Source organism: Ornithorhynchus anatinus, chromosome X1, assembly GCF_004115215.2.
Source record: "Ornithorhynchus anatinus isolate Pmale09 chromosome X1, mOrnAna1.pri.v4, whole genome shotgun sequence".
Classification (NCBI taxonomy): domain Eukaryota; kingdom Metazoa; phylum Chordata; class Mammalia; order Monotremata; family Ornithorhynchidae; genus Ornithorhynchus; species Ornithorhynchus anatinus.
In genome coordinates this window covers 44,637,872-44,660,290 of record NC_041749.1, presented here as the reverse complement: position 1 = coordinate 44,660,290, position 22,419 = coordinate 44,637,872, and the positions used below count along the sequence as shown (strand labels likewise).

At 44.5% G+C, this 22,419-nt stretch overlaps 1 protein-coding gene across 1 annotated transcript in view; it reads right to left on the bottom strand.

The window, feature by feature from the left end:
* Positions 1 to 7,750: 7,750 nt before the first annotated feature.
* SEC24A (SEC24 homolog A, COPII coat complex component) overlaps positions 7,751 to 22,419 on the bottom strand; it is a gene marked incomplete at its 5' end in the record, with an annotated part of 49,873 nt that continues 35,204 nt past the window's right edge. The window contains 8 exons of the mRNA XM_029051068.2: positions 7,751 to 10,955; positions 11,632 to 11,735; positions 14,377 to 14,469; positions 14,615 to 14,719; positions 15,678 to 15,815; positions 16,402 to 16,577; positions 18,050 to 18,160; positions 20,081 to 20,254. Coding sequence (XP_028906901.1) covers positions 10,841 to 10,955; positions 11,632 to 11,735; positions 14,377 to 14,469; positions 14,615 to 14,719; positions 15,678 to 15,815; positions 16,402 to 16,577; positions 18,050 to 18,160; positions 20,081 to 20,254 — 1,016 coding nt within the window. The remainder of the gene's footprint in view (positions 10,956 to 11,631; positions 11,736 to 14,376; positions 14,470 to 14,614; positions 14,720 to 15,677; positions 15,816 to 16,401; positions 16,578 to 18,049; positions 18,161 to 20,080; positions 20,255 to 22,419) is intronic.

Sequence of the window (22,419 nt, the reverse complement as noted above, 5' to 3'; positions counted from 1 at the left end):
TTTTATTAACGACGCGCATTCATCTCTAATTCTATTTACTTGTATCGATGCTATCGATGCCCGTCTGTTTGTTTAGTTTTGTTGTCTGTCTCCCCCCTTCTAGACTGTGAGCCCGGTGGTGGGTAGGGAGGGTCTCCACTTGTTGCCGAATTGTATTTCCCGAGCGCTTAGTCCAGTGCTCTGCACACAGTAAGCGCTCAATAAATACGGTTGAATGAAAGAACGAATGGTGCCCACGCCCTTGTCGCCTGCCCTTCATGTTGTGGCCCACAGGCCAGCACGTCTGAGCACGACCGCCACGCCGCCGGCGCTGATTAGTATGTGCAAAACCCGGTGATAATCGCGATTAGGCGCTTTCTGTGTACCAAGCACTGTTCTAAGCGCTGGGGTAGATACAAGGGAATCAGATTGTCCCACGTGGGACTGACAGCCTTAATTCCCATTTTAGAGATGAGCTAACCGAGGCACAGAGAAATTAAGTGGCCTGCTCGAGGAGACACAGCAGACCAGTGGCCGTGTGGGGATTAGAACCCACGTCCTCTGTACTCCCAAGCCCGGGCTCTTTCTGGGTCCAGCACTCAGCCGTGCCTAGCACCGCCCTAGTTCCTCTAATGAACTCGTCTCTAGCCTGGAAGCTAGTTGTGGGTAGAGGACGTGTTTGACCGTTATACTGGTCTCTCCCCAGCGCTTAGAACAGTGCTTGGCACATAGTACGTGCTGAACAAGGACCATCGTTATTATTTCAGTGCTTTGCACACAGCAAGTGCTCAGTAAATACAGTGAATAATAATAATGTGCTCAGAACAAACACCATAAAAAGAGAAGTTACACTAGAGGACCTTGCCATCTGAATGGGACAGATAAATTGTTTATATAAAATGGGAACAAGCGGTGTTAGCAGAAGAGCCAAAAATATGGAGAATGAGCCAATACTCCCAAGTGCCAAGGGTGGTTGATGAGGTATGACTAGGGAGATGGCAATTGATATGGGGATGTGATTTTTTTCAAAGATTTTGAAGGTGGGGAGAGCTGTGGTCTAATGAATAGTAATTGTGGTGTGTATGCTGAGTGCATCCTATTTGCTAAGTACTGTACTAAAGCCTGGGGTAATTAAAATGTAATCAAATCAGACCCAGTGTCTGTCCCAAGTGGAGCTGTGTTAACTGGCAGGGAGAAAAGGAAGAAATCCCAATTCCACAGAGTCAACCGATGGTCCTTACTGAGTGCTTGTGTGTAGAGCACTGAACTAAAGGCTTGGTAAAATACAGTAGAATTGGTACAGTCCCTGCCCACAAGGATCTTACAGTCTAATGGGGGAGAATGAAATAAGACAGCATTTGACGAGTGTCGTAATTATTATTATTGAGATAGGGGAAATGGCAGAGGATAAGGAATGTTCCAAAGTGCTGTGGGGCCGGGAAGTAAGGTGAGTATCAAAGTTACAAGGGGATATATACCCAAGAATAGCGTGGAGTAGTGGACAGAGCACAGGCCCGGGAGTCAGAATGTCATGGGTTCTAATCCTGGCTCCGCAATTTGTCTGCTGTGTGACCTTGGACAAGTCACTTTGCTTCCCTGTGCCTCAGTTCCCTCATCTGTAAAACAGGGATTAAGACTGTGAGCCCCATGTGGGACAGGGACTGTGTTCAACCCGATTTGCTTGTAACCACCCCAGCGCTTAGTACAGTCGTAGCACATAGTAAGCACTTAATAAATATCATTTTAAAAAAGAGCATGGGAGCAAACAACCCGGGAGGGCGAATATGATGGGGAGATGAGAGGTTATTCAGAGAAGGCTTCTTGGAGGAGGTATTTTAGTGGGCTTTGAAGATTGGGTTAGTGGTGGTCTGTTGGATATGAAGGAGAAGTTCCAGCTAAGAGGGAGAACAAGGGCTAGGGATTGGCAGCGAGACAGATGAGGATGAGATAAAATGAGATACAATGAGTAGTAGATTGGCTTAGGAGAAGTGAAGTGTGTGAACTGGGTTATGGAAGTTTATTGAGGCTGATTGGGTGCCTTAAAAAACAATGGCAAGGAGTTTCTGTTGGATGCAGAAGTGGATGGGCAACTACTGGGGGGTTTTTTTTGGAGGAGTGGGGAGAAGAGGGCTGAACGATTTTTAAGGAAAACAATCCAGACAGCAGAGTGAAGTATGTACTGGAGTGGGGAGAGACAGGAGGCAGTGAGGAGGCTGGGGCAGTAATCGGCAGGATAGGAGACGCACTTGCATCAGCCCAGTAGCAGTTTGGGTGGAGAGGAAGGAGCGAAATCTAAACACCTGGAAAAGGCAGGGCCCACAGGGTCAGGTGTCAGTCCCTTTCCCAAGGTCACACAGCTGGCAAGTGGCAGAGCTGGTATTAAAACCCAGGCCTCCAATTTGGCTGGGGGAAAGGCCATGAGTAATATCGCCACAATATTCAAAATAATTACCAAACTAAGACAAAATGATAGAACCTCAACCTCTTGCACTATCAATTTAAAGCACTGCCCCACCTACCTATAGTCTCCTTAGCAAAACCGTTCGACCGGGCAAAACTTAACTGTTTATGCTGTGCCAGAAAGGAGCACTTGAGAAGATTGTCCTATCAATTGTACTGGTCTCTCCTCTCAACCTCCACATGCAGTTATTAGTTTAGTGGCAATAGTCCAATCCAGTCTGGCTTTCTGTTTTCTCAGTGGGGCTTCCAGTAATGGAGTGTCAGATGAGTTCCTGGAATTCCCGTGGAATCTCGATCACAATCAAACTCTCCAGCACAACTTGGATGGCCTGAAATATTAATGATTTCAAAGATACTTGAATCAATAGTCTTAAAGAACAAATCTCTCCTCTTGCCAAAAATCCAAGTTCAGAACTCAACGTACAGAACCCCTGAATCACCAAACAAGGATGAAACCCCCTCAAATAAAGCAACCATCGAGGCTGTCTTGGAACATACTTAAAGGGAAGCCTTAGAAAGGGAAAAGACAAGGAGAACTCTAAGATTGGGGTTGTGTTCTTGAAGAACCTCTCCGGTGGGAAAATTTGAGTAACCAAGCTTAATGGGGCAAGGGATAGGTGGTTCAAGGTACCACCAATACCTGACTTTTTCAAATTCCTACGTTACTATTATATCTGCAACTTTACATTATTTTCCCAGCGAAGTAGCAACGAGTTTCAAAAGATGTATAGCATTCTGCCAGTGGTAAAGCCTCAAACACAGAAAGGTTGAAGGAGGGCCTGGGAAGGTTAGCCGTATCACTGCTTAATCAATGCCATGTGTATGTGTATACAACCTTTTCTTTCTGTATCAGAGCTTGGGGAAATGGGAGAAAATCCCAGAACTAGGGATGTATCAGGGTCGAGGTAAAAACTACGCAAACCTGACTGTTCCTGCCAGGGAGCAACAGGATCAATCATCTTATTAGATTATAAATTACTCATTTATTCACATTAATGTCTGTCTCGATTAATCATAGCTAAAATGTGAAATAAGCCTGGATATTTCCAGATGCAATATTAAATACATTTTTACACCAAAGAAAAGGAAAATTTTTTAGGCTATTCACAAACAATATATGGGAACAGGGGCGGCCACCTCTCCAACTCAGTAAGGAAGGAAGGTAAGTATCCAAAATGGCACTTTTGTGAGGAATTTTTTGAGATGCTGATGACTAAGGCTCCTAATTCAGAAGTCTTACTTCTCAAGACCCAATTGAACTCCAAAGGGGTCATCTTCAAAGGGCCACAATAACTTGGGCAGTGCGTGCTGGATTCCATCCTGTTTTGACAACCAGGTAATGAGTTTGGCAACCAGGTAACGACAACCAGGTCAAGAGACCTCCGCTCTCTTGATCCCATCCATCTTTCCAAAAGCATCTCTCCCCACCTTGCCCCCCGTCCTCACTTCCCACTCTCGATGATCAGGTCTCCACTCTCAACTCCACCCTCTCTACTCATCTCAACTCCCTCGCCCCCCTTTCCCTCTGCCACTCTCGCTCCACTAACCCACAGCCCTGGATCACCTCCTCTGTCCGCCTCCTACGCTCCTATGCTCGAGCTGCCGAGCGCTGCTGGCACAAGTCCAAGCACCAAGCCGACCTCATACATTTCAAATTTATCCTTTCCTGCCTTAACTCTGCCCTCTCCTCCGCCAGGCAAAACTTCTTCTCCTCCCTCATCAACACCTATGCCCGTTACCTCCGCCAATTGTCCCTGTTCCTCCCCCTCCCCAAAGCTCCCCAAAGTCACCCTTCCCCCTACCCCCTCCCTGCCACCAACCCTCTCCCCTACTTTCCCATCCTTCCCTGTTGTATCCTCAGAGGAGATCTCCTCCCTCCTCGCAAGTGCCACCCCCTCCACCTGCGCCTTGGACCCCATTCCCGCTCACCTTATAAAAACCATCGCCCCTGCCCTCCTCCCTTCCTTAACTTCTATCTGTAACCACTCAATCTCCAGAGGCTTCCCCTCTGCCTTCAAACATGCCCACGTCTTCCCCATCCTAAAAAAACCTCTCTCAACCCCACTTCCCCTTCCAGTTATCGCCCTATCTCCCTACTACCCTTCCTTTCCAAAATCCTAGAACGAGTCAACTACACTCGCTGCTTAGAATTCCTTAACTCCCATTCTCTCCTGGACCTCCTCCAATCTGGCTTCCGTACCCTCCACTCTACTGAGACTGCTCTCTCTAAGGTCACCCATGACCTCCTTCTTGCCAAATCCAATGGCTCCTACTCCATTCTAATCCTCCTTGACCTCTCAGCTGCCTTTGATACTGTCGACCATCCCCTCCTCCTCCACACCTTATCTCACCTTGACTTCACGGACTCCGTCCTCTCCTGGTTCTCCTTCGCAGGCGCCTCCTCCCCCTCCCATCCTTTAACTGTTGGAGTTCCTCAAGGGTCAGTTCTTGGCCCTCTTCTGTTCGCCATTTACACTCACTCCCTTGGTGAACTCATTCGCTCTCACGGCTTTGACTACCATCTCTACGCAGATGACACGCAGATCTACATCTCCGCCCCTGTCCTCTCCCCCTCCCTTCAGGCTCGCATCTCCTCCTGCCTCCAGGATGTCTCCACCTGGATGTCTGCCCGCCACCTAAAACTCAACATGAGCAAAACTGAGCTCCTCATCTTCCCTCCCTAGCCTGGTCCTCTCCCAGACTTTCCTATCGCCGTGGGATAGGCCCTTCCCTTCTCTCAGGCCCACAACCTCGGTGTCATCTTTGACTCGTCTCTTTTGTTCACCCCACACATCCGATCCATTACCAAGACCTGCCGGTCTCACCTTTACAATATTGCTAAGATCCGCCCTTTCCTCTCCACCGAAACGGCTACCTTACTGCTACAGGCTCTCGTAATATCCCGGCTAGACTACTGTGTCAGCCTTCTCTCTGATCTCCCTTCCTCCTCTCTCGCCCTGCTCCAGTCTATTCTTCACTCCGCTGCCCAGCTCATCTTCCTGCAGAAACGATCTGGGCATGTCACTCCCCTTCTTAAACACCTCCAGTGTTTGCCTCTCAACCTCCGCTCCAAACAAAAACTCCTCACTCTAGGCTTCGAGGCTCTCCATCACCTTGCCCCTTCCTACCTCTCCTCCCTTCTCTCTTTCTACTGCCCACCCCGCACGCTCCGCTCCTCTGCTGCCCACCTCCTCACCGTCCCTCGGTCTTGCCTACCCCGCCATCGACCCCTGGGCCACGTCCTCCCACGGTCCTGGAATGCCCTCTCTCCTCACCTCTGACAATCTAATTATCTTCACCTCTTCAAATCCCTACTTAAAGCTCACCTCCTCTGAGAGGCCTTCCCAGACTGAGCTCCCTTTTTCCCTCTGCTCCCTCTACCCCCCTTCACCTCTCCACTGCTAAACCCTCTTCTCCCCCCTTTCCCTCTCCCCCCCATCTCACCCCCTCGGCACTGTACTCATCCACTCAACTGTATATATCTTCATCACCCTATTTATTTTGTTTAATGAGATGTACATTACCCTGATTCTATTTATTTGCCACTGTTTATATGAGATGTTCTTCCCCTTGATTCTATTTATTGCCATTGTTCTTGTCTGCCTGTCTCCCCCAATTAGACTGTAAGCCCGTCAAAGGGCAGGGACTGTCTCTATCTGTTGCCGACTTGTACATTCCAAGCGCTTAGTACAGTGCTCTGCACATAGTAAGCGCTCAATAAATACTATTGAATGAATGAGTTCTTGGAGCTTCTCAGACTTATGGCAGCTCCAGCTGCTTGCATAGCAGGGTGCTTAACACTCATTGATGCAAATCTGCAATAGCTCCAGTTAACTGTCCCCTTTCAAGCACAATAAGTAGCTTATGTACAATTCCAGCGGGAAAAGACCCGGGGGATTTAATCATTGAGAAATTGAATCAGTCAGCAATGAAACTAGTCATTACGATACTCTACAGAACGTATTAAAGCGAATATCGCATTAGAAACTGGAAGTAAAAATGGTGCTATTTGGGAACTGTTACACTGCCCGGTCTTACTCGTTCTAAGAACTCTATAAATGAAGGGAAAGGAGTAAAGAGATCAGTGGTACCTCCCGTTACGTCCTCCGGCTTTCGCTTTTTGTAAATACGCCGTCTCCGCATTTTGACCAAGCTCATCGAGGACAGGAAACTTGCTTTTTGCCTGTTGTGCTCAGTGCAGTGTTTCATACTCATCAGGTGCTCAGCTGACACCACCGATTGGGAGAGTTGTAGGAGAGGTGATACCCATGGCCGGAAAGAACCAGTCCTCGGGAATTTGGAAGGGATGGCCAAGGACTGTTGAGGGATTCAGCTGAGGAGCTTGGTTCTACAGGATTATCGGGAGATAATCGCCAGGCAGACCCAGCCTCTCCCTAGTTTCCCAGGGCTCTGACCTTATCTGTCTCCACCCCCTCTTGCCATCCCCCCAAGAGGCGAGGCCTGGCCAGTCCTACTCCTCCACCACTCTACTCATCATTGGTTGTAGTGGAAGAAGGGATATTTTCTTTCCTTGTGAAGGCTTGCCATCTGCTAATATCAAAAACTCTGCATTCTAACAAAATTAGGGGAAAATTGCGAGAGGGTCCAGAGAAAAACAAAAGGAGGGCTATATAAGGTAACCCTAAAGGAATTGGGGTGGCTTGGCCTGGAGACTAACTTAGCTTGGTGCTTTACTAACTCTTTACCAGGATATGAAGTGTTATGAGAAGGATGCTGTAAATCAATTGCAGTCTTGAAGACAGTAGCATAAACACTTGCCATCTACATTTTAAAGAACTGGTGATTGAAGCACTGCAGATGAATTGATGAACTTAGGAGCAAAACCACCCAACTGCTACATCAATCAAATATCCCAGGCACTACGAGCACCAACTCCATTAAGTGGTAGAGTGCCTAGTAACCAACTTCTTTTTCCTGGGGCAACTGCCGTAATACTTCTAGACAAAGGGGTTAGAACCACCATGATTTATGTAGCGGCTGGGAGCTTCAAGGCACTGTACATGATGCAAGCAAGGTCTCTGAGGCAGGCTGGAGCTCTCCTGCTTTTATACCCTAGAGTTCAGCACTGACCTTTCATTGACTTTACCTGGGGCCAGACGATAGTGGTCAGAATTTCCCTAGCTCTCACACCTGGGGTTTCCCCACCCCTCTTCTTCTCCCCACTCACCCGCCTCACGTCAGCCATGCCGCTTCCACGGACACAGACTAATGCCATCCAGAACACAGGCTGGCACTATCAGCCAGCAATTCTGATGGGTTGGGGGGGAAAAAATTCAGCGGGGGTCTTTTGTAAGCTCTTTCGATTAACTTTATTGTGAGTAGCCAAATTGATAAATTAGCACAGATAAAATAAGCATTTGCATGTGTTACAAATGACTTTTTTTTTTACAGGAATAAAACAGTGAAAATTACAAACTGTAAAAAGGAGGACAAGTAAATCTTGTCTCTTTAGATTCCAAAAGGGGCAAGATTTAACACTTCACATTTAAGATCAATATATGTTTGAGTTTTAGACGAGGATTTAATGTTACAATATTATACACTACTTTACAAAATTAAATTTACTCTAAGGATTACATCTGTAATAGTGAACAGAAGCTTCAAATCACATTTGATGGTCCCCAGGGTAATAGCTGTTATGCATCTTTGATTACTCATTGTTAATGCTGAATAAAAGAGCCACGTCTTTTATTCTGATTATTGCAAAACAGTCTATTAGACTCACACAGTATAGTAAATTAACAAAATAAGCCAATGAAGGTGGAAGGTACTGTTCTTGACTATTGAATCCTAGGATGTCAAACTGACAAAAATTATTTTTAAAAATCCTAGAAACTAGAAAAATAGAATACATTTCTTGTGGCAGTCCTGTCGCGCTCAGATTGAACTGTCAAGACTGCCCTTGCCAGTTACTCCAGGAGTTGCAGACAAGTAGAAAATGCAAGCATTTCCCCTTTACAACTTTGTGGAAAACTATGGCCTACACTGAAAATATGTTGGTCTGCTTTACAATGGTGAAAGACGAATCAGCAGGTCACGCGCTGTGCTGCAAGGAAGAAAAACTCAAACACCCACATTCAATATTGCAACCAGTAACTGCTTCAACATCCATCTCCCGCAAAGGAATCCAATCCTTGGGGGCTGGGGTGGTGTGGGGGTCACAGACCCAAATTTATTGAGACTTATAAGGAAATTATGCTTAGAGGACCTTGAGGATTGATAGAGTCATTATCCTGGTTTGCATAAAATAAGTTAGATGATATCTAAAATGGTAATTAAAAAAATAGGTAGATTTGGGAAATCTGCTAATAATGTATGTGGTGTTGGGGAGATAGCCGCCCCGCCCCCCTTTCCCCACCCCCGCTAACCAAAGGGAGGTCAGAAGGTCCCCAGCGGGTTCACCAGCTGACAAGCTCAGCCCTCACGCCACCACCAGGTGCCCTGGGCAGCCCTCTCACCACTTGCAAAAGGCTTTAAAAATTAAAATTGTTCTCAAAAGTGTTAATTTTGTAAGAAAAATAGCAATATACAATAAATAACTGATATATCAATCTATTTGAAAAGGAAAACAGAATCAGAACGTGCTCTATTTTTCTAATTTATAAACCACTTCATTTCAACTAAATATTAACAAAACCTAGAGATTAAGCTCTGTCAAACTTCTTCCAGGAAGGACCCCAGTCCGTTGATTTGCACATGGAGAGAACAAGGCATGAAGCTGCACCCGGAAGACAGAGGCCGCTTCTTTAATGTCAAATTATAACACTTTGGAGGTTTCTGATCCTCTGTCCAAAGTGGCTAGATCCTCCTCGGGCCCCCGCTTCTCACCTGCACCGAGCCTACTCAATGAAGTACGGTTCACACTGAAGTAAACCTGAAAATTGCTACTTAACTGGTGATAGTACTTGACTGGGTTTGTAAACACACTTCTGTCCCACTAAACCAAAAGCTTCCACTGACTAATAATAATAATAATAATATGAGGAAAGAGTCACATATGGATGTTCTTACTCTGTAGGCAAGTAGAACTCTGGGGAAATCCACGGGCCAAACTACTTGAGCCAAAGTCCTTTTTATCATAATGCTTTACTTATAATACACTTCAGCATCCATATATTACGAGGGCTTTAATTGGTTTGGCCTCAGAAATCTCTTGCAGACCAAAAAGGCTTTATATATCTTGCTGCACATCCTGGAATCAGGCTTTGTTACATAACTTTGGTTAATAAGACTTATGAAATCTTGAACGAAAAAATTTCAAACCACCATTCAAGCTTAATAGGTCTTCATTTCTAATTTTACAAAAATATTATTCATGTTTATTCTGCAGTTTCCTCATTCTAACTTTAATAATAGTTGAAATTATTAGTGCATTTGGAGGCAGAATGCACATCTGACAGACATCTGATATTTGTGGCCAAAAATCTCATTTCACATGAGGAGCGTTTTCACCGTACACCTGAAACAGTTGATTGACCATGTCAAGCAGAAATGGATCAAATGAAACTCAATAAGAGAAAGGATCATGGGGATTACAGTTTCACACCTTCCTAAGATTCTCTTTGCTCTTCCTGCCCTTAGTAAAATGGTGAATATCTTTGAAGAGAGCTTGGATTATCTGAACTGTGCAGTAGTTGGTATGTCTGAAGCCCAGTCGGACAGTTGTCTGCCTGCCCTATGTCAGTGGAGGTTTTGTTCTTCAGGTATAAAAAAATACTGATGAATTTAAAATTTTGACTGTCCTGCTTCATATTTCCCCTCTCAAGCCATCTTAAGTAAGGCTCAAACCCTCCCCCCCACCACACCAAATTCTGAAAGTGTTGAGAAGTTAAATCTATTCATGTCAAAACGGACTGCTCAATTTTAATCTTTAAGGTGGTCCATCTTTCATTTGTGGGTACATAACTTCCCTGCAACACTTAGTTTTTTGAGGTCTTAATTCTAGCAGCAAAAAAAAAAAAAAAAAGAAAAACCAGCAAAAGTAGATTAGAGCAATTTACAATCTAAACAAAATAATCCTTGATTTTACAATTTGTATTTTACCTCTTCAATATTGCCTTATAGACTTACTTCATTCTACAACTATTTAAAAACAATTTGTAGCAAATGAAGAGGAGTCCAACCATTTTTAGATACATTTTGATTTGAAAATACAATATTTCATCATTGCACGTATTAGGTTATCTGCTGTGGTGCTTTATCTCCTGTCCTCTGCTGAATCACAGTGTGAGCATCTTAAACCATCGCACCAGGCCACAAACTCAGGCATTAAAGGCTCTCAAAGGTTAAAGTGTTTTGGACTTGAGTGACTTTCCTTTCCAACAAAAAATAAAATTAATAGGTGAGCCACACCCTTCAGTGGTTCATTTCATTTACTCGGTCATTTATTCACTTGCTGTTGTATGTGCAGGAGAAACTCATAATAAGATAACGCAGACTCTGTTCTGTCTTCTACCATGTTCTGTAGAAAGTATGCTTTCATTGGACTCTCCTCCCTTGGGGACAAAAGGTGCCATGGTTAGTAGAAATGCGATACAATACATTAGTAGTCAAAGCCCCAGATTTTTCACCTCTCCTGTTCTGTAGCCGTCAGAGTGTTCACTGCATTCTCGCTAGTGGAAGCTGCCTTTTCTGAGTAAAAATCTCTTTGGTTAGCGTTCCCCTCACCAGTAGTTCTTCCTGTGACTTGCCAAAATTAGTCTGCATTCAACTCTCTCATCAGTAACAGATTCCTCCCCAAAAGACAGAATGACTAATTGATCATCTAAAGGAAAATAATATCACTGTTGCATTATTCTCGGTTTTATTCTTATTTCCACCACTCCAAAGGAGGAGTAGATGAGATCATGTAAATTATGAAAAAATGTAAACAGGGGTGGTGACTGCAGACCTGCCTGGGAGGGAAAAGAAGGAAGGGGATGCGCACAGGGAAGTGGCCCAGGGCTGAGAGACTTTGAAAGGATGGTTGGGGCTCGGGTTTGGAGATGGTATGAGTAAAGGCAGGCTCATAGCTGGAGGGAATATAATTTGGGGCCAAAAAATCTGCAAAAGGTATAATGGCAACTTGCCAAGACTTGCAGTTTTTGGGACCCAAGAGCTTGTTCTTTGGTACCATGGTTGTTTTTTATGTCAGTGCTTCTCAACACAAGTGGTTGAAGGACTTCAACTTACCTTATTATGTAGAGTATGGGAAAGAATGGCCTGTGCTCCCTAAGCCAAGAGATAAAAGCTCTTGTTCTGGCAGATTCCGCTGTGTCGAGTTCTGGAAGGTGTGTCTGTCAACAGAGATCATCGTTGGTCTTGAAAATCCAGCTTCCATCTCATGCACCTAATTCCTCACCCACAGCTAGCCCAGGCTACTTCGTATCCATGGCACAATCCCACTCCCAGGGCATCAATGTGGGGAGGACGAAAGGATGCTGATGGCCTCACTGCTATTTTAGCACAAGACTGGAGGGTGCTGTGACATCCCCCCGCCCCCAAACCGCCACCCCCCACAAAATAACACTGTGCCAACCCCTTGAACACCCTGTCTCTACCTACGATCCTTTGAATTGACTGACTGTCCCAGAAGGGGGTACTCAGAATAAAAAAGTTTACCTAGGCAGTTCTTTCTTCACAGTAGCAACATGTAAAGGACAACACTTCCTATTTCCTTACTGCCTAAGAGGCCTGCTGATATACACAATACCCAAGGGTCTGAAGGTGTGACCGGCAACCGCGGTGGTTATCCCAGGTCTCCCCCTAGTTTAATCAACCAGTCAGTGGGAATTTACTGAGAGTTACTGTGCAGGGCATTGTATTAAATGCTTGGGAAAGTACAGTTAAAAAGAGTTGGGAGACATAATCCCTGCCCACAAGGAGATTACAGTCTAGAGAGGAAGACAGACATTAAAATAAAATACAGATAGGAGAAATGGTAGAGTGCAAAGATATGAATGTACTGTGGGGTTGAGAGAGGGGTGAATATCAAGTGCTTAAGGAGTACAGATTCAAGTGCACAGGCAATGCAGAGGAGAGGGCAGGAAGGGAAATGAGGGCTTAGTCAGGGAGACGTGATTTTGTGATTTTAGGAGACCTTTGAAGGTGGGGAGAGAAGTGGCGTGTTGGATACGAAGGAGGAGGCATTTCCAAGCCTGAGAATGCAAGGAGGGGGTCAGCAATGGGATAGATGAGATCGAGGTACAGAGAGTAAGTTGGCATTTAGGAGGGAAGTTTGCAGGTTGGGTTGTAACAGGTAAAACTGAGCCTATCACTTAAAATCAGTCACTTAGCTCCTTATTTGTAAAATGTGATCAGTTGCATGAATTCACATATAAAAGACCTAGCTGACATGAAAAACATTCCAAGGGGGTGTGGTTTTCACTAGGTTGGAAGTTGAGACCTCTAAAGGTCACTAAAGACACCACAACCAAGTGTTCTCTCTGCATTCCAACACATTCACGGCTACCAACTTAATATTCTCTCAGATTTCAGTTGCATCCAGGATCACACTGCTTATCCAGTCATTAGCAGCAATCAGGTTAAGCTAATGTGTAGTACTGACCTATCTTGCCAAGCTAGCTGAATTTCAGCAGCAGGTAAAATGACTCTGGGTCTCCCAAAGTGAGTCAGCACAAAAAATCCCTTATGAAATGAGTGGCACCATCAAATCTACACTAAACTACTCCGTCCCCTCACTGGCTAAGCTATGCTTTGCAATAAGGTCTCGCTCATAGCCAAATCGTTGCTCAAACTTGTTTAGAACAACGAGAGCACCTAAAGATGGGATAGAGAGAGCATGGTGGACCCATTTAGAAACAGAGCAGGACTCCTCATCTTCCCACCCAAGCCTGTAACCTCAGCTTTACCCTCAACTCAGCTCTCTTTCAATCGTATTCACTGAGTGCCTACTATGTGCAGAGCACTGTACTAAGCACAAAGTATAATGTAACAAAATTGGCAGATATGTTCCCTGCTCACAACGAGTTTAGTCTACGGGGGAGTCTATTCAACCCACAAATTCAATCTGTCACCAACTCCTGTTGATTCTACCCTCACGACAGTGTTAAAATCTGCCCGTTCCTCCTCATCGGACTGATCCAAATACCTTGTGACGCATTAGTCTCCTTACTGACCTCCCTGCCTCCTGTCTCTCCTCACTTCACTCTGCTGCTCCGATCACTTTTCTCAAAAAAACCATTCAGTCCATGCCAGACAACTACTGTCTCCAATTAAAAAAAAAAAAAAATTACATTTTTCTCTAAGAGGTTTTCCCTAACTAAGCCTCATTTCCCCTACTTCCTCTTCCTTTTTTTAAAATCACCTACACACTGGGACCTTTAAACACTTGATATTTACCCCACCCCAACACTTAGGTAAATATCTGTAATTTATGTTAATGCCAGTATCCTCTTCTAAATGTAAGCTCCTTGGGGAGAGGGATCCAACCAACTCTGCTGTACTGAACCCTCCCAAGGGCTTAGTACAATGTTCTGCACCCAATAAGTACTCAAATACCACTGACTGACTGAAAGCAGACATTTCAGAAAGCAACGCCACATAGTTGAGTCTTGGTGGCACTTGCCTTCCCAAGGAGAATTTGTTCAATGCCCTTATTCTATGGAGAAGCAGCGTGACTCAGTGGAGAGAGCAAGGGCGTGGGAGTCAGAGGTCATGGGTTCAAATACCAGCTCAGCCACGTGTCAGCTGTGTGACTTTGGGCAAGTCACTTAACTTCTCTGTGCCTCAGTTACCTCATCTGTAAAATGGTGATTAAGACTGAGCGCCCCATGTGGGACAACCTGATCACCTTGTACCCTCCCCAGCACTTAGAACAGTGCTTTGCACATAGTAGTAAGTGCTTAACAAATGCCATTATTATTATTATTACTATTAAAAATCATACCCCAAACACTATATTCAACTCAATCTTACCATATTTTGTGGGATGGAGGCATAGTTGGGAGCCCCTAGAACTTGGCTGATAAAATTCTGCCCACAGTTTTTTCCAACCCACAGCATCATCACCTAAAGAGAGAAAAGAAACCACACATTTTCTTTTCACCATAGCATTAAGTCTGTTCATTCCTCTTCAACATCAGTTAGGTGTTTGTAAGCGGATTAATGGGACAATTTGTGTTTCGCAGAACCTGCAGTATACTTCACTACCCACCGAGCCAGCATCCATAAGGAAGGCACCATCCCGGCTCAACTTTTCCACGGACAGCTGGAGAATGGGGGGCTGAGGTATAGTTCGGTCATTGACGTTCAGGGCTCCCTGAAGGGTTTAAGAGAACACGTATTATATGAAGAAATACATACGGAGTTTTCCAGGTACCTGTGACTTCAATAGGGAAAGATGGCAGATATGGGAACACATTTAATTAAGTACAGAAACAAACACCTCTAGTGGCTCCCCCCCAAGGATTACAAAAACCAAACACGAATCCCAAACTTTGCACACAAAACCTACCGGGTAGACTACAAGTACTCTTGTTTAAACAAGGAGAAAGTGAGTTTAGGGGCTATATGACTCACTAAAAATCACAGAAAATTCATGGAAAAGCCAGAGTGCTGTCTCTTAATGAATTACTGTATTTATATGATCTCACAAGGCGTTAATAAAATTTGAGGTTTTTCTACTAGAAAAACAACCAATTCCAGGCTCGATATGAATCTAAGATTTGCTGATATTCTTTAAACACACACTTTTCTAGGTATTTACATCACCCACATTTAATAAGTTCTCTTACTCCTTTCTTAAAAAAATAAGCTCTGATGATCCTACCATGCACCCAACTAGCGGAGGGTGGAGTAGCTTGCGACATGCTTGTCGCGGGCACTCAGGACAAAAAAATACATTTCTAATCTGGGGCTGCCATCACTCATGTTCCTGAATTCAGGGCCTTGAAACTTCAAATCATATCCTAATCTCTGTAAACACCTTACCACTCAATTTGCCTGAAAACACTATGTAACTAGAGATCTACTTTCAAAATTTTCTTGACAGCCTGCTTGATAAATGACACAATTACCAACACGGAACTCAGAATAGTTCACCATTTTAGGACTCTTGAAGGACATTTTTAGCTACACTTTGACAACCATAAAATTAAACAGCGCCTTTCACAGGTCTTCAGACCTCTTAAGGGAAACACACAGACACATCCTTTATAGCCCAACATGCACTTTGTGAAAGTTTAGACACAAAGATGTAGCACAATAATCAATTTTACCTCATCGGAGAGATTGTCAACTCTATACAGATTAGGGTGAGTCATGAGCATGAGGAACACCAGGGGCTGATTTTTCACTTGACACATGGCAAAAATACGCTCATCTAAACGTGCGCTTGTTCCGGTTTGAAATGATTTCTGAAAGAAACAGCCCACCAAGAATTGGGGTAACCTTGTTAGGCATTTGTAAAACAAGTAAAGCATTACTGGGGAGATATCAAACATTAAACAAAGCTCAAGACACGGACAGCCAATTGTCTGCTTTGATCCTGGCCACCTAATGCAGCAGTATCGCAATAATTTTTTGAAGGAATGATATATTTATTACTAAAGAAACCTCTTGGCATTTGGGAGGGTGCGGAAATCCAAACAAAAAGCCACCCATATTAAATGTATTTGGGGCATTCTAGCTTTGGCCAGACTAATTCAGATGGCTGAGAGAACAGGATTTAGAAGAAGAATGGTTTCACATTGCTTGCCTTCACCGGATAATTCCAACCCTCCTCTCCCCTTTGGGCAGGACTCAAAGGGCAAAATCATTCTTTAAGTGGTTTAAGTCAAGCAAATCATAAAAGCTGGGTCTCTCGAGCCTGCCACTGCAGCAAGGTTATGGTATGGGATCCCATTTTTAGAAACTGGATCATCCAAACAGTGTCAGATCAGACCTGTAGCCATACATATTCTTGTTTCACTTCCCCCCGGGGAAAGCCCTTTTTTCCCTCACCTGCTTAAGAAGGGCCAGCACAAGCAGAGGAAAGAGACGTAAAGAATAAGGAACCATGAGTCCAGGCTGCTGACTGCTCAGAATTGAAGAGCGGTAGGCAGATAGAGAGTCAATGACAGCATTCACCAAGGCATCCCGGGCATCACTGAGGCTGGCAGACACGGACCTGTCAACAGCTGTCAAGAAAGAAAATGAGAGAAAATGGCAGAGGGCTACTGAAGCTGGTCAATCAGAACCTAAAACTGCTCAGGTGAGGTGTGGTCATTTTTTAAATTGAATAGCATCACTACCTTAGAGGCCTAGGTTAAGTCCAAACTCCTATCACATCACTTACAGATGTTTACATCTCCAGTGACATGAGGACTGCTAATGTATTAGGGTGGTCAAATCCATTCACTTTGGGCGGTGCTGTGGCGTGGAGAAAGGCCAAGAAGGTTCCACAGAAGAAACATTTTTCAGAGTAATTTTGAAGGAGGATGAGGAGAAAAAATAGCTAACTATTCTACACTGATTCGGTAGTAGCAGTAACATTATTTAATAAGCTATTACAGAGTGTATAACACTTTACTAAGTACTAGGAAAGAACACACTGGTTGGAATTAGACTCAGTCTCTGCCTTCAGAGGTTGTAGCATGTAAGATTATCAGAAAGCAGAGAAAACGAGGAGTCTCCTCCAGTTAAGTAAAAAGGACACCAGGGTTCTGAATTTCGGAGAAAGGAAGCAAAGATGAGGAAAAAGTGGCAAATTAAGTTTGGGTAAGTCACTTCCACTGTCCAAAACATTCAGAGAGCTGCTTTTTCTCAACACTAGAGGGACATTTTGAGATTTTGCCCCTGACGGACAAGAATCTCTGATATAATCTTTTGAAAACCTCTGGTGCTGTTTCAAAGCTGCTTCGTCATTAAACCTAGGCCACCTCCCACCTGAAAAGTGAGGCTCTCTCTCAAAGCCCATTCTTAACCTGTGACCAAGAATGGAGGGTTTTCTACCCCCCACGCCACTTGTTGTCTTCCTCTTTGAGCCTCTTTTTTCCCCACCACTGTCAGAGCTCAGAGAGTACTAAGGATTGATTGTGACCCATTTTTAACCTTCCCGTTTTTCCTCCTCTTTCTCCTCTCATTTCCCCGCTCCCTCTGTTCCGCCCAGCTCCACCCGACTGCTGTGCTCTCCAGCCCTAGATCGCCCTTTGTTTCTGACCCACCCTGCTGGAGGGTGCCTGACCTGTCTTGTCCTCCTCTCCCCTCCCTACCAGCCCCGGCCCATTCTGTCACTCTGGCCATCTTTCACTGCCCTGCCAAGGAAACCCAGCCTGGCCTGGTGCTCCGGTTTATCTCAGCCTTCCTGATGGGCTTCAGCTCAGCCTGCTGTCCTAGCTGCCACTGTCTGGTCCTAAGGCAGCCAGATTTTCTACCTCAGAGCTACTCCATGGTCCACCTTGCCAGGATTCCAGAATGGCCTGCAAACTTAGCTCTCCTGTCCTGTCCTTGGACTGGCCTAGTCAGCCTCATTCTGTCCCACCACTCCAGTCGTGAGCCCTGATGGCTCTATTGTCCTATTGTGTCTATTGTCTGCCTCCATAACTGCCACAGAACAATTCGTGCAATATTCTTTAGAGATTGTGGAGACTTTTCGGGCCATGATTCTCACCCATGTTGGCCAATAATCCTGTAATGGCCTGCACATCAGCTCCAAGGTAGACTTCATTCAGTGTTGAAACAACTGGCAAACACATAGTATGTACCCGGATCCTTCGTTCTCCTTCAGGGAAGAAATACAAATGCAGTTAAATCCCAGTAAATTCATAGCAATGGGAGCCAAGGGAAAGTCTTCCAAAAAGCCTGGGAGCCGGGAGGTAAATACATTTGCATGAATGAATGTTGCCTAGTCTCAGCCTTCCCCCAGGCCTGCTGGGTGATCCTGGGCAGGTCACTTATCTTCTGTGGGCATCAGGGTCTTCACTTGTAAAATGGGAATGGGACACATGCTTTCCCTACCTCTCAGACAGTAAGCCCCATGTCAGGCAGGGACTGTGACCATTCTGATTACCTTTTAGCTCCCCCTGCTCTTGGTCACCACTTAGTGCTTACTAAGTGTCAGAATTAAAGACTCCCTTCACTTCAGATCAGCAGGTGATTCAAACATGCCACAAGAAGGGAAAGGGAAAATTTCAAATAGGTAATACCAACCCCCATAATAAAGGGACATATTTTGGCTTTGTTTTTTTCTGGACTAACCCAGCTTGGACTGAATTTAAGTTGTGGAAAGCTGAACTGTGACTAGCCATTTGTGCTACTAGAAGTGTAGTCAATATTTTACTTGAAGCTAGTTTTTCTGGTTATTCCAAACCCCATGACTCCAATTCCTTTTTTAATTAATTCCCAAGAGCCCTGGAGATAGCAAAGTCAGGCCAGATTTGATGTTTGAAATTCTGAAACCTTCACGCACCAGCAGGAAGATGCAGCATCTGTCATGACTGTCACGGCCAGATGCTCACAGATTTTATCAGGTCAACCCATTTGTACGCAGGTGTCTGAACTTTTCAACTAAATTTAGGGTTTCTAATATTTCCAAATTGAGATTTTTTTTCTTCAAAACAGAGTAATTCATTTGAGCACCATATGAAATAGGTGCTTAGGCTGATTTTACCTTGTGGAAGAATAAAGCTCCAAGCCCATGAAAAGACTATTTGAAATTGAAGACACTGAACAGAATCTAGCTTGCAAACAAACTCCTTGCAAAGAAAATCAAATGGGGCTGGGACTGTAAGAGTGATCCGAAGGAGAAGGCTGAATGGCTACTGTCCATCTTTGCTGAGAAAATCGGAGTATAACAAAGTGGACGTAAACTGTAGCAAGAGAGATTTCAGTCAGACAAAAGAAGGCATCCCTGATGAGGAGGATTAATGAATGCCGGAACGGACTGCCCGGGACTTTTCTTCATCCCTGGCACTGCTATAAATGGACAAAATGACAACACAACTGCCTGTTTAGAATTACCTCACTCATTCCCACCAAGACGAGGTTGGACGACATCTGGATACTAGGAAAGCCTAGATGGTCTTTATACTGTGAGCTTCTGAGGGGCAGGGCATGTGTTTTTCAACCATATTGTACTGTACTCTCCCAAGCGCTTAGTACAGTGCTCTGCACCAAGCGCTGAAAAAATAACATTGATTGAGACTGAGTACTTAGAACAGGAATTAGCTACCTACTTAAAAAGATAATTGTTACCTCATTTCAAGCTATAAAGTCCAAAAGGTTTTCTGAAGTTCTTTGCATGTGGAAATTCCAACATAATTTTGGGGTTAACACAGATGCCCTCGGCTTTTTAAGCAAGACAGTTACACAACTATCACAAAGTGGACCTGTGTTCATACAGGGCACCCACAATATAATAATGTTGGTATTTGTTAAGCGCTTACTATGTGCAGAGCACTGTTCTAAGCGCTGGGGGAGACACGGGGGAATTAGGTTGTCCCACAAGGGGCTCACAATCTTAATCCCCATTTTACAGATGAGGTAACTGAGGCCCAGAGAAGTTGTGACTTGCCCACAGTCACACAGCTGACAAGTGGCAGAGCTGGGATTCGAACTCATGACCTCTGACTCCAAAGCCCATGCTCTTTCCACTGAGCCACGCTGCTTCTCTGGTACAATATGGTACAATCAGATTACTTACCTTTGCTGGACGTATACAAGAGGGCTGACTGGAAAGAAACCAGCTGAGTGTCAGTAAGACTTTCTTCTACTGACATCTGTACTGCATATCCAGCATCCGGGTTCACATTAGGTAAAGACAACAAATCTGTTGATCGTACAAAAAAGTTCCCGTGGAAGGTGTGAATGGAAAGGCCTGCAAAAGAAAAATATTTTGGTATTGAAGACTGCACATTGGCAAATAATCAAACACATGAAACTGTGAGTACACCAGGCTATTTTTAAAGAAGTCGAGAGGTCATTAAATAGCACTAAGTGCTGCAAACAACAGCCCAGCAATGAACAGTTTTTGTGTATGCACCCAAGCAGCCTGAACTGTAGATCCCACACTGGCCTTTCCAGTCATCCCCATACTCCAAATTGAATTTTTGCTGTCAGTAGGGTCTTCAAGTGTATGCATGCATGCATACACCCACTCAAAAATAACAAAAAACCCCCAAAACACACACAAAGAATGTGGACAGGGCAAACACCAAATGGGTTATTCATTCATTCATTCATTCATTTTTATTGAGTGCCTACTGTGTGCAGAGCACTGTATTAAGCACTTAGAAATACAATTTGGCAACAGATAGAGACAATCCCTACCAAACAACAGGCTCACAGTTTAGAATGGGGAGTCAGACAACCAAACAAGTAGACAGACATCATTAGCACCAAAATAAATAGAATTATAGATATATACACATCATTAATAAAATAAATAGAATAATAAATATGTACAAACATATGCAAGTGCTGTGGGGAGGGAGCAGGGGTACTGTGGAGGGGAGGAAGAGCAGAGGAAAGGGGGGCTCAGTCTGGGAAGGCCTCCTGGAGGAGGTGAGCTCTCAGTAGGGCTTTGGAGGGGGGAAGAGAGCTAGTTTGGCAGATGTGAGGAGGAAGGGCATTCCAGGCCAGAAGTAGAACGTGGGCCAGTGGGCCAGGGGTCGACGGCGGCACAGGTGAGAACGAGGCCCTGTGGAGAGGTTAGTGGCAGGAGAGTGGAGGGTGCGGCTGGGCTGTAGAAGGAGAGAAAGGAGGTGAGGTAGGAGGGGGTAAGGTGATGGAGAACTTTGAAGCTAATAGTGAGAAGTTTTTACTTCATGCGAAGGTTATAGGCAACGCCTGGAGAGATTTGAGGATGGGGGTGACATGCTCAGAGCGTTTCTGTAAAAAGGTTATCAATTCCTCCAGTTCCTGGAATGGTCGGGGGGGAGGGGGAGAGAAGAAACGGTGTACAAAAGAGAACCAATTTTTTTTTTTTCACAGAATAGGTGACAACACCTGGAGTTCATTATCACAGGTAACTATTTTGAAAGAAAAGAAAAATAAGTTCAAGGACCTGGATAAATTTGTGGTTTATAATGGGTTCCAAGAGGAAACATTATGGCCAGAACATGCATAACTATCTCATTCTCCACAGCATTGTTTTGGTGTTACTGTTAAATACGGTACAGAGGTTTCATAGACTCCTGTTCTGACCCAATTTGGCCTTTTATTTTTAAAACTAAGGGAAGAACTATGCATAGGAACAGGGATCTGGCTGGCTTCAGTAGCTGTCTTCTGCTATTCTCCAAACCATTCTGTGCTAGGAATAAACGAGTAATAAGGATTGTGTCATTTGGCCGCACACCATTTTGTGCCCAAACCCAGGCAAACCTGGGTGGAAGACTCCTTCCCCACTAAATCTGATGTACCAGAAAGGAAAAGAAATTCATTCTCGCCATGCCTCTGGGACCCAGTCACTCTACTCCTAGCTTTGAAAATAACCCTTTTAAAGACTGAGGGTAGACTGACAGAGAACTGAGGGTAGCCTGCTTTGTAGGACTTTCGCCTATAAAAAGAAGCAACAGTAGTCTCCTGGAAAAGACTGCTTATAACTTTAATATGAACCAAATATTTTCCTCATTATGTGATCACTACAGCAATTTAAATTTTTTGGCAATTACAGTTGCAAAGAGAGTTTTGCTTAAGAAATTCATCCCAGACCAGATCATGCTTTTCTGTTGATTTCTTTACTGGGACACGGGATTAAATACAGCACACACCTACGGTATAGGTTTAAGTTATGCGTGGGACCGGGGATGGGGGAGGGAATGAAGACAGGGACATATATAACTAAATGGTCTGTAGAAAGTCAGCTGCTACTCTTAGCACAACACATCACCTCTTAAGAATGAGGGAAAGGGAAGGAAGAGGGCAGAGAGAAGAAATCTGAAAGCTGAAGCAGTGGCAGGTAGGAAAAGTGACAAAAGAAAACCCCACAAGTTCTATTCTTCTTGAATACAACGTTAGCAGCAACTCCGAAGAAAGCGCACA